The sequence below is a fragment of the Pinus tabuliformis genome, chromosome 7, assembly GCF_031772625.1.
Source record: "Pinus tabuliformis cultivar Carrire ecotype Pingquan chromosome 7, CPIR1, whole genome shotgun sequence".
Classification (NCBI taxonomy): Eukaryota; Viridiplantae; Streptophyta; class Pinopsida; order Pinales; family Pinaceae; genus Pinus; species Pinus tabuliformis.
Window position 1 is genome coordinate 484053730 of NC_142293.1, and position 11952 is coordinate 484065681.

General features: G+C 35.0%; 1 protein-coding gene and 1 pseudogene across 1 annotated transcript; both read right to left on the reverse strand.

Moving 5' to 3' along the window:
- Positions 1–7624: 7624 nt before the first annotated feature.
- LOC149248122 (linoleate 9S-lipoxygenase 2 pseudogene) lies at positions 7625–8155 on the reverse strand (annotated as a pseudogene).
- A 69-nt stretch (positions 8156–8224) lies between these two features.
- Positions 8225–10498, reverse strand: LOC149248123 (linoleate 9S-lipoxygenase A-like). The gene is made up of 7 exons (XM_089456005.1): positions 9951–10498; positions 9614–9854; positions 9134–9469; positions 8940–9025; positions 8699–8806; positions 8493–8568; positions 8225–8402 (listed from the first exon to the last, which is right to left on the reverse strand). Exons 1-7 carry the CDS (start codon positions 10134–10136, stop codon positions 8368–8370), a joined length of 1068 nt encoding a protein of 355 aa, XP_089312131.1. The 5' UTR covers positions 10137–10498; the 3' UTR covers positions 8225–8367.
- Between the last annotated feature and the right edge of the window lie 1454 nt (positions 10499–11952).

The window sequence follows — 11952 nt, forward strand, 5'->3', positions numbered from 1 at the left end:
ATGTTCAAAATGGTTGACCAACAGTGCAAGCGATAAGCGTGAAACTCGTGATTGATTGTTGATCGACTGTGACAGTGCTTATGCGATAGTAAATGTGACTCTATGTGTGAGTGTGACAGATGCTTTCATAGCGGACACAACAAGTACACACGAAGCGAAGACTTTTAGCATAACCAGAACATGGTGGAAATCAGGACTTAGACACCAACATGCATAACTTGAATAAAATGCACAATCAAGGCAGATGCAAAGACTTACATAGGCTCACGAAGTGAACCTCGGGTGTGTAGTAATCAAGAGAAACTCTCAAGGGAGGCTCCGAAATTGGGTGCATGCCAAAATTTTGGAGGGTGGTTGGAGCCTCTACAATAGGAAGTTAGATGGATCTAGGTTGGTTCCATCTCAAGGCAACAATGTTATATTTTTAGATTTTCATTATTATGTATATGTTTGAGATAAAATTCATACTTTTAAATTTACATTATGTTTTCTTGTCTATCATGACCATATAATTATGTTCTTTAATTTAGTATATGTTGCTTGCCTTGAATGGTTTGTATGTCTGTGTTTGGATGTTTTGATTGTTTGTGTGTGTCTGTGTTTGGATGCTTTGAGTGTTTGTGTGTTTATGTGTTTGGATTTGGATGGTAATGTTTGTGAATGTTACAGTTTTTGTGTTATATTTCTATATGTGTATGTAATTGTCTATTAGTAATTAGTTGGTGATGCAATCTTGTCAACAGCTTGCAGGAGGATTGATATTGCACATCTATTTCATTTAGTTTTAAGTATCACATTTTTTACAACTAATTAATTCTTAATAGTGTCCCTCCAAGTATTACTAAATATATCTTGAAGAGTAGTTTTAATTTTAAATTTACTCAGTTACCTCAACTTGTTGAGATGATAGATATTGTTAATAACTTTAATTATGAAAAATGATGAGATAAAATTTTGAATGCAAAGTGATAATGTAATAGTGTTGTATGACAAACAATATGAATAATAAGAATGTATTCAATTATAAATAGGCTTCATTGTGATCAATCTCAAACTATTTTCTTCTACTGTTCCTATTGTCACCCTTGCTAGTATTGCCATATTTTCATATTGATTATAAGAAAAGTGCAGTTTAAATCGTAAACCATTCAAATCCTTAACTCGAGCTATTGTAGTAAACATTTTAACTTTTCTCTCTTGCTCTCTAGTATTGATAGTTTGAATTACTATAACACAAAAGCCAATGCACATTGTCAATAATTTTTTTGTGCTTAAACTAAAATCAACCACACTGCTAATCCAATCACTTTAAAATTAATGTACCATCATAAATCCAGTTACATCAAATCAGAAATCAACATGTACATTGAAATCAATGCATCTAATGCAAGTAATCAAATATGATTAGAAAAAACATCTACACTGAAATCAATGCATCTAATGCAAGAAATCAAATATGATTAGAAAAAACATCTACACTAATATCAATGCATCTAATGTAAGTAATCAAATAGGATTAGAAATCAACATCTACACGGAAATCAATGCATCTAGTGTAAGCAATCAAATACAATAAAAAATTAACATCTACACTGAGATCAGTGCATCTAGTGCGAGCAATCAAATATAATTAGAATTCAACATCTAAATTAAAATCATTGCATCTAGTGCAAGAAATCAAATAGAATTATAAAACATCTACAATAAAATCAATGCATCTAGTGCAAGCAATCAAATAGGATTAGAAATCAACATTTACACTGAAATCAAGGCATCTAGTGCAAGACATCAAATATCATTATAATTTTAACATATAAATTAAAATCAGTGCATCTATTGCAAGCAATCAAATAGTATTATAAATTGATGTCTACAATAAAATCAATGCATCTAGTGCAAGCAGTCAAATAGGATTATAAATAACCATCTACACTCAAATCAATGCATCTAGTGCAACCAATAAAATAGAATTATAAAACATCGACACTGAAATCAATGCATTTAGTGCAAGCAATCAAATGGTATTAGAAATAAACATCTACAATGAAATTAATGCCTCTAGTGCAAGCAATCAAATATCATTCTAAATCAACATCTACAATGAAATGAATGCATCTAGTGCAAGCAGTCAAATAGCATTATAACTTACCATGTATGCTAAAGCCAATGTAGCTAGTGCAAGGAACATACTTCCCTCTCTCCCCCCTCCATCTATATCTATATCTTCCTCCACCTCTCCTTCTTTGTCTCTCTATATCACCCCCAAACATACACACACACTCTCCATCTCTCCCTTGTCACTTCCTCTCTCTCTCCACTTCTCTCTCTCTCTCTATGTATTTCTTCTCCCCCCCCTCTCCCCTTCCAACTCCATCTCTTTGTCCCTCCTTCTCTCCTCCTCTCTCTCGTCCTTCCTCTCTATCCATTTATCTCCCCCAATCTCTCCCCCCCTCTCTCTATTTTCCCTCCAACCCTATCACTTTCTCCCTACCTATCTCCTTCTCTCTCTCCTACTCTCTCCCCCTTCATCTTTGTGTCTCCCTCTCTCTCTCTTAGCCTTATCTCCCTTTCTCATTCCTCTCCTTATCTATCTCTTCATTCCTCCTCTTCCCTCTAATTTAGTTTATCCCCTTCAGGGCAAGCAATCAAATAGGATTATAAATCACCATCTAAACTGAAACAATGCATCTAGTGAAAGAAATATTCTTCCATATCTCCCCCCTCTATATATATCTATATCTCCCTCCATCTCTCCTTATTTGTCTCTCTATCTCACCCATCCAAAAAATACATGCTCTCTCGCTCCATATTTATCTATATATACCTCTCTCTATCTCTCTCTTCTTACCTATCTTCACCTTCCGTCTATATATCTAGATCCCTTTATATCTCTTTTATCTTTCTATACCATCCCCAAAACAACACACTCTTTCTCCATATCTATCTATCTCTACCTCCCTCTTCCTCTCCCTCACTCTCTGCCTTCCCCTTCTCTCCCTCTCTCCCCCATTCTATCTCTCTTCCCTCCGGCTCTCCTCTCTCCCTATCTCGCCATCTCCATCTCCCTTATCACTCCCTCTCACTCTCTCCTCCTTTCTCTGTATGTGTCTTTCTTCTTACCTTCCTCTTTCTCTCTCCCCCTTCCTCTCTCCTTCTCCCTCTCATGTCCTCACTCTATTCCTTCTCTCCCTTTCTCTCCCACCTCCCCCCGCTCTCTCTCTCCCTCTCTCTCTCTTTGCCCTCCAACATTGGCACTATCTCACTCCCTCACTCCTTCTCTCTCCTTCTCTCCCCCATCCCACATTTTATCCATCTCACCTTATTTGTCTTTCTATCTCACCCCCAAGCATAAACACTCCCTCTCGATCTCTTCCTTGTCATCCCCTCTCTCTCTCTCTCCATTTTTCTCTCTCTCTATGTCTTTCTTCTTCCCTCCCTTTCTCTCCTTCCAACTCCATCTCTCCTCCCTCCATATCTCTATCTATATCACTCTATGTCTATGTTCTTCCCTCCCATATATATCGTGAGCTAATATATATCATGATATATTAATATATATGGTGATATAAAAAATTTGATATTATATTAAAGTTTAATATTGTATTAATTAAAAGTTATTAAGTTGAATAATATTACTATTAGATTTAATAATAATAATAATAATATGAATATTAATCTCTCAATATTAATATTAGATTTAATGATGTTTTTACATGGAATAATAAAAAAAATTATAATAAAACTACATGAAATCAATATTTTCTAATATTACAACTTTGATGTGCAATATTTATGTGTATAAAGATTTTAATGTATCCACATGATATGATTTTCCTTTTAAAGATTCATTTTACAAATAATTAATTAAAATAAATATTAAAAGATTTTAGAGCAAGATTTTGGATTCATTGTGTTGAATTTACCTTTTTACTTTGATTTAAGAAATGGTAGTGGCTTTAGGAGTAAATATGTTTAAAATTTTACCTAATTTGGAATTTTAATTTGGCAAACATTTTTGTTGAAGGTAAATTTATTGTATTGTAGTTTTTTTTATCTATACGGTTATTTTCATTTTTGTATTGTGGCAATAATAATTTTTTCTATTTTCATTATTGTTATTTAGATGAACATAAAGATTATTTAGATTTCTAATTTTTTTATGTTGGCCCACATAAAATTTATCTTTGAGCATGGAAATACATACACATCTTGGTCATACTGGGCTATAGAATGCGCCTCTCAATGCAAAAATGAGAAAATATATACAAACTAGAATGGAAACACTCCTTCATAACAACATATTTCCAACCATATGACACCTTTATGATATCCATTAAATCTAGAGTGAAATCTACCCATTTTCCTACCCTTAAATGAATGATTTGATAGATCAAAGAGTAGATTCATGTATAACTCTGGAATGTGGAATACATTTTGGAAGCTTCCATAATCATTATCCAATCTACCTTATCAAATATATTTAAAAGAATGTTGCTTTCCATTAAAATATGAGGAATAGTGCAAGGTTCCAAACAAGAAAAAGTATGTTTTGAAGCATCCATATGATGAGAGGCTCGAGAACTGAAAATTCAAGTATTAGATGACGAAGAAAGAGCAATCAGAACATGGTGATTACATTTATCATTAACTTGTCTATCTCCATACTTCTTCTTGGCATTTTTTAGCAAGAAATATGCAAGATTATGTTGATTATTTTTTAAATTAGTTGCACTTTATTCTCTCCTTCTTTAACTTTCCTATTTTGGAGTCTGAATACTTGGTGGTTTCATTGCTTTCTCCCTTCTTTTGATGATCACCTATCGTTCTTTTTTATTCATGCTTGTCTTTATATATAACAAGTGGATGGGAATAAAATACTTGAGACCACCCATTTGTATGGGCATACTTTGCTACTATATGAATGATTCAATGAATTCATTGAAAGAACATATCTTCCATGCCTTACCCATTGATATCCTTCTAGTATGAGAAGAATAAATAAAGATAGAATACCCAATTCTTAGGTTAGAAATAATAGAGAAGATTAGTTGCTCATCTTTCCTACCAATACCACATGTTTTGATGTATTGAACCAAAGTATTCAATTTGGATAATAAGTGTTATAAGGTGTAAAAATTGCTTGGGATTAACAAGATGAGCTCATTCTCCAACTATTGTCTTATTCGTTCATCATTCTTCCTGAAAGAACCCTCAAATTTTGTCCAGACATCTCCCAGTGATGAATAATATTCCAGATGGAAGAGTGAATCTAGAAATATGTATAAGCATAACAACCAATGCGCATAAGCAATCTTGTTGAAATAATTTTCTTTCTCTCTAATTGAATTAGACTCTAGTTCTATACCCATAGTAATCTAATAAATTATAATTATAAACTCTAGTTCTATACCCATAGTAATCTAATAAATTATGTTTCTTCTCAATAGGAGTAGAAATTTTCACTTCCATTCAAAGCAATTGAATGGAGTGAGGATCACTAATATGGGTTGTTCCATTTTCATTGTCTTATTTAATTTCATGTTGATTACAATGAAATATATGTGTTTCTTCTTACAAGCTCCTCATGTGTTGTGATGCCATGTTAAATTTTGATTACAAGCACCCAATAATCTGGTTGTGAAAAGGAAGCAACACTAGGCAAAGGAGAAAGATGAAAGAATGAGACAACACACTTTAGAACAAATAGAGAATGATACCAACTTAGAATTTCTTGTATTGCATTGAATTCCATATATATATAACACTCTCTTAGAGAGAGAATCAATGTGCACTAGTTGTTGGTCCTTAGTACATGCACATTTAAGAAAAAATAACTCCGGTCACCCCCATCCCACCCACCTCCATAGTTCGAAGTAACTAGCCCAAGAATGGAGTTATCTAGCCAAAAGTGGAGTTAGAGAGATAAATATGCTTAGCTATCCTGAAATGGAGTGAAAACTCAAGTAAGAATCACAAGCCAAGTGAAGTAAGCTTTCACCACAAGAAATTATGGTCTAATCCCTTCTCAAAAGTGCATTTATTCCTAGAAGATAGGAATTTAAAAATGGTGGTTTAAGAGTCTATGGTTTTGGAAACCCATCATATCCTCTCATGGTATTATGGATGTGAGGGACAACGCATGTGTAACTGTAAACTCCAAAAATGGAACAGGTCTCCAATAATAAGAAAAAATTTCTAGGAGGAGGGTAAGGAATAAGATGAGGAGGAGGATAAGGAATAAGATTATGTGTAAGTCTAACATATAAGGCCAATAGATAAGTCCAATGGACAAAGCCATGGCGGTGCACTATGATGCCATGTCCCTACCATGTCATTGCCTAATCATTTACATGTGTCATATTTCATGGCAACACTCTCTAAAAATATATCTACTATAAATAAGTCACCTACTAAAAGTAGACATGCTATAAATAGTAGTCCTCCTAAACAACTGAAAAAATATAAGAAAATGTGCATGTACACCATGACCTTCTTGGTAACCCCAACAATTTATGATAATAACAGTAATAAAATAGATAAATGGTGTGCATTTGATTAGCCAAAAAATTATATTTCCTATATAAATAATAAAGAAAATATTATTTCTTGGAAAAAAGTAATACTAGAATAACAAATATACAAGTGTTAACCTTAAGTGATATATCTAACCCTACCCCTACCCTCTATAGTGAAAAGGAGGTTTTGCACTTGATTTTCACATATGTAAAGGCTCTTAAGATTCAACTTGAAATTCATTTTGCATAAATATGATTATCTTAATAGTTTATGTAACCTTATAATTTGTAATTGTTCTTAAATTTTAGAAAATCATACTTTTTAATTTCAAAAATTTAAATATCACATTTTATAACTGTTTTGAAATTACTTTTTATTAGATATATGTTGTGGCTGCTTTTTATTTATTTTTGGTAAACATCATGAAAAAAAAAAATAAAAAAATCTAAAATTATTTGACAATATATCCTATCAAAAGATAGGGGCTTCCCTTTATTGTAAATAAAGTTATAATAAAGCACATTTGGTAAAAAAAGGGTAAATTCTTTATGGAAGAATAAATTCAAACATTAAAGGAAACCACTCAAAGCTCAAAAGAAAATGTTTTCAACATGTATTTTTTTAAATAAATTTTAAAATTATATAGATTTAAATTTTTAAAACATTATTAATAATGTAATTTAAAGTTAAAGAAATGAAAATATCAAATCTAAAATAAAATTACCAATTTTAAAATCAACTTTAATGAATTTTATGACAACCCTGAAACTAAACATAACTCACACTAGCAACTTTCCTTTTACAAAATCAATATAAAGATTAAAAAAGAAAATATATCAAAGAAATTTACTCGATTTTAAACATTAGCAGCTATATAATAGAGGATGATCAAACAAAACATTTATGTTATGATTAAACAAAACATTTAAGTTATGAAAGGCAACGGATTTGCGATTTCACTCAAACATATTAAAATTAGTGTAGCACACAAGATTCATACTGAGTGCGCTTACATAGTTCACTCAAACATAAAGAAAACAGTGTAGCACAACAATATACTTGTGCATATGTATGAACTAACGGACGGAGTCGATGAAGGCACTATATACTATATAGAGACGCTGTTGGGAATTCCTCGAAATGTAAGCCCAGCACCTGTCTCGCCAGTATCGGAAGTCCCTGGGTATAAGAGCGTGTAGGGAACATCTGCAAGGCCACGCCGGTTTTTCAACCTTTGATCTGTGTTCCTAGTCTTGATATTCTGCTCTATCTCAAGTAGCTGGGAGCGAAAGCGTTGGAATGCTGTTTCAACGCGAGAGTCATCTGTCCACTCGGAGGCGGAGCCCTGCCCCAGGTAAACCTCGTCGGTAGAATGCTTCGATTGAAGCTCCAGGACAGCCATGGTTGTGGCACAGGTCTTTGGATTGGACACAGTTTTTAGGAAATAGGCTTCGGGGTCACGAAGGAAGTCTAAGTATTGTGGGGATCCTTTCTCTGGAATAAGTTTCCGGGTGGTGCTGGGGTGATTGGGCATGAATCCGGCATAGCCGTACTGCCCGAAATTGACCGCTGCATGGTGTGCAGAAGCGATCCAAATGAGTGTGGTAATGCCTTCTTTCACATCCTCCACACTCTTCATCTTGTACCATCCTCCCTCATCACCCTTCTTATCTCCGTGACCCACTTCCACGATCTCTTTCCACCATGCCTGAACTTCTCTATCGCTCTCCACACTTTGGTCATCCTTGTAATACAGCGATATGTAGTCGGATACCCAAGACTTCAAGGCCGCCCATATTTCAAGCCCGTCCACTGCATACGGATAATCTTTTATCACAAGCCTCACACCATTTACTTTATCAGTAGGATCGCGCACAGCCATACCCCTGGACATGAACCCGTATCAGTGCATTAATATATATGTTAGTCCCACAAACTAATATTAAAGTAAAGTTACAGCGTGGTTATAATATTACCTTTTAAGGAGATCAGCTGGCAGTCCCTGCTCGTTGAATCTCCAATCCATATAAAGAGCCGATTCGATTTAATAGCCTGCTATATGGACATGCATGCTTAATGGTTGTCTGTCTATTGTATTGCGGAAGAATATTCAAAATACTAGTATATAATCATTAACGAACCATTAAATCTAATTAACAATTTAACTGAAGGAACTAAATACCTGCTCCACCGAGATGCCATCTAGGCTTTTAAGAATATGTTGAGCGGTGATTGCACTCTGTTGGGAACCATAGATTTGTGCGTTCAGGTGGCCGGACGGTGGAAAGCTCTGTAATCACATTAAGAAGTTCGTATCCACATTAGTAGTCATAATAATAAGAAGTTCGTATCGACATTATTAGTCATAATAATAATAATAACAATATTATTAAAAAGAAGTAAAAATCTCGGTTGCTTCGTACTTGTAAACATCCAATGACCATCGGATTCACTCCAGAAAGCGTCTGGCGGGCAAACTCTTCTTCTGTCATCCATGCAGCGTCATCCCCTATTGCACAGACACGGATTTCATTCAGTAATTATCAAACATAATTAATAGGGCTCAAAATGCACCAAATTCAAATTTAGGAATACTGATCGAGATTAATCAACTCACTGCTAATGATAGTGGGAAGCGGAAACTTGAGAATAGCTTGATCATCTGTATTCAGAATCCTTTTCATCGTCTGACCGGGAAGGACCTCTTTGGCTAAAGTGGTTGTAATGTTAGTCAAAAATGAAATTCCCTTACTATAGAGACCACGAACTTCCTTCAAACTGGCAAACTCAGGCTTAACAGCTGACATTATGGCGGGTATAACTACTTTAGAGAAAGCTTTGAGGAAATGAGCTCTGAAGTCTGAAAGGCACTCCTGCGGAAATTGTTCGTCTGAGGGAATATAGAAGGTCTGTGTAAGTCTGCATAGCCGGTTCAAGCTCTCGAAAGCCTGACCTGCAAACGGTCGTAACACGTAAAGCGTAAGTTCTATTCTATATATATATATATATATATATATATATATATATATATAAAGCGTAAGTTCTATTCTAATACACTTTAATTTGATCATCTAACGCATGGGCAGCAGGTCGTTACTGGTTTTAGAACGCGGACGACCAGTTCTACACCTGCGGGGATATGGCAATTCCCGCGATCCACCCAGCACTTTCCTTTCTAACTCCTTCTTGGTGTCAGGATCGCCCAGATCATTGTAAACATCGTAGTCATAAATGCGCTCCCATGTACTCCTTTGGCCCGTTCCATTCCCTCTCAATCTCACCAGCTCTACGTTCCTCAAAGCCACCAGACCTAACGGCGTTCCATCGGGAAGATAGCTCTGCACACATGGATACATAAATATTAATATTTTCATTTCACACGGGGAGTGTGATGGAAAGCGTACGTAAATTTAACGAAATTAGACGTTATGTACATTATTTGCAAAGAAGACTCGTTCAGCGATTAGATTGGAGGAGATGACACTCATCCACTTGGGATATATCCAGGAGTTGCACAGGAAACGAATATCGCCTTTTCCGGGGATTTGAATTGAAAGCTCTTTTAGAAAGAACTCTCTGGAGTGATTGTTTGTCACCAGTACAGCGCCGGGGATCCCCATCTCAGGAGCCCACTCGAAGCTGATTCCGTGTTCTGAATCCTTACTCACGTATTCCAGCGAGGGGAGCAAATATTTCCATTGTAAATCAGCAGGACGACTACGTATACCGTGGCCCGTTTCTGCAATAACAGATCAATTCACCTTGATCTATGTGGTCGCTACTGACGAGCTGAAAATTCACCTTCTGTTGCAGCAACTCGAATACACGATCTCCAACGCTGGCAGATATATCCTTGACATCGAGAAGAGACGTTTTCCGAAGGATAACCCTCCCTTCGATCTTGGTAACTCCCTTCTTGCACCTCCCGAAAATTTCGAAATTTTTCATTTCTCTGTCAACTGTAATGCCTATTCAGCGTATACTTGCCCTTGCCTCGTATGTTACAAACATAAAATCATTGGTATTTATAGAATGGTCCTCATGAGTAAACAAATAATTTTGCTTTGTACGAATGGAATCACATATCACCTTACAATGTGAAGAGTGGTCCTGATGAGTAAACACATACAATGTGAAGAGTGGTCCTGATGAGTAAACACCTAATTTTGCTGGAATGATTCCAAATCACTGGATTATAAAATGTTTCTCTCACCACAATAATTGTTATAATTTTCCTCCCCATCAGGACTGCTTTCACTAAAAAAACTATTTTATTTGAAAAGTTATATTAAATCATTATAATTTTCCTGCCCACCAAGACTGCTTTTACTAGTAAATTATTCTATTTGAACAGTTATACCCAATGAGTGATGGATCAATTTATTTCTTTCGCATGTTTCTTCAATAATATTCTTTCTCATCCCCAAGACAATTATTCACCCCAGAATGTTATGCGAGCATAACTTTGGCTGGCTTATTCTTCCTTTATCCAATTGGAGGTGGTGATAGGTTAAGCATCTCCAGGAAAGACGTCATCTCAACCCCGTATCTTATGTCACTTAAGAGCCCGTCATCGTATCGTTTTCAATAGTTATGGTTGGTGTGAATTGTGAATTTGTATTTAATTGTAAGAGTGATTGCTTACTCTTTTTCGGTTGTTAGGATACTATGAAGTAGTTGATTCAATAGCAAATCTAATAAATCTATCTCTGCTGGAGGTTTTTTATTTTGTAGGATTTTTTTTATTTCTTTTTATTGAGTAGGATACTAATGTGTAGTTGATTCAATAGCAATTGTAAGCATCTACATTTAATGAATTGCCAAGTATTCTAGTTCAAGAGGAATAACAAAGAAATAATGTCAACTATAGATCTAAGAGAGCTTCGTACACCTTCATCCACCTTCCTTTACCTTCAAAATATCTTTCTCACCTTCATGATGCTCTTGGGACCAAGGAAATCTTGTAGCAAAACTAGGTATCATGTAGCATCCTGTAGCACTGTTGTAGCATTGCCTAAACTTGGCTAGATTTGCTTTAAGATCTTGATTTTTGCATTTTGGGATTGAATAATTACCCCCATACTTTGAATCAATGGTTAGGGATACCCAAGGACCACTCTAGACCCATTCTTTCTTCACTACAAGTACAAGACAACAATTAGAATCACAATGACTATTCTTTTATGCAATGAGCAAGGATTGTGCTACTAAAGCTAAAACCATCTTACGCTCAGTAATATAAATGGAAACTCTTCAATGCAAATATATTAAACCTCATTTCTTAGGTTACACTCTTACATTTTTTAGTCATGTGTTGTAGTTTAAATTTCCTCTTTCAAGGTAATCTGCAAATAGAGTAATGATTTACATTATGCAAGTAAAGTGTTGACTTGATTGTTTTGCAAGTAGAATAACATGCTTTATTTCTAAAACTAG

Excerpts from the sequence above, each read along its gene's own strand:
- LOC149248123 (XM_089456005.1), bottom strand. The coding sequence starts at position 10,136 with ATGGGGATCCCCGGCGCTGTACTGGTGACAAACAATCACTCCAGAGAG. Across the intron at positions 9,470-9,613 it reads TCGTCCGCGTTCTAAAACCA|GTCAGGCTTTCGAGAGCTTG; the intron begins GTAACGACCTGC and ends GACCGTTTGCAG. Across the intron at positions 8,569-8,698 it reads ATGGCATCTCGGTGGAGCAG|GCTATTAAATCGAATCGGCT; the intron begins GTATTTAGTTCC and ends TCCATATAGCAG.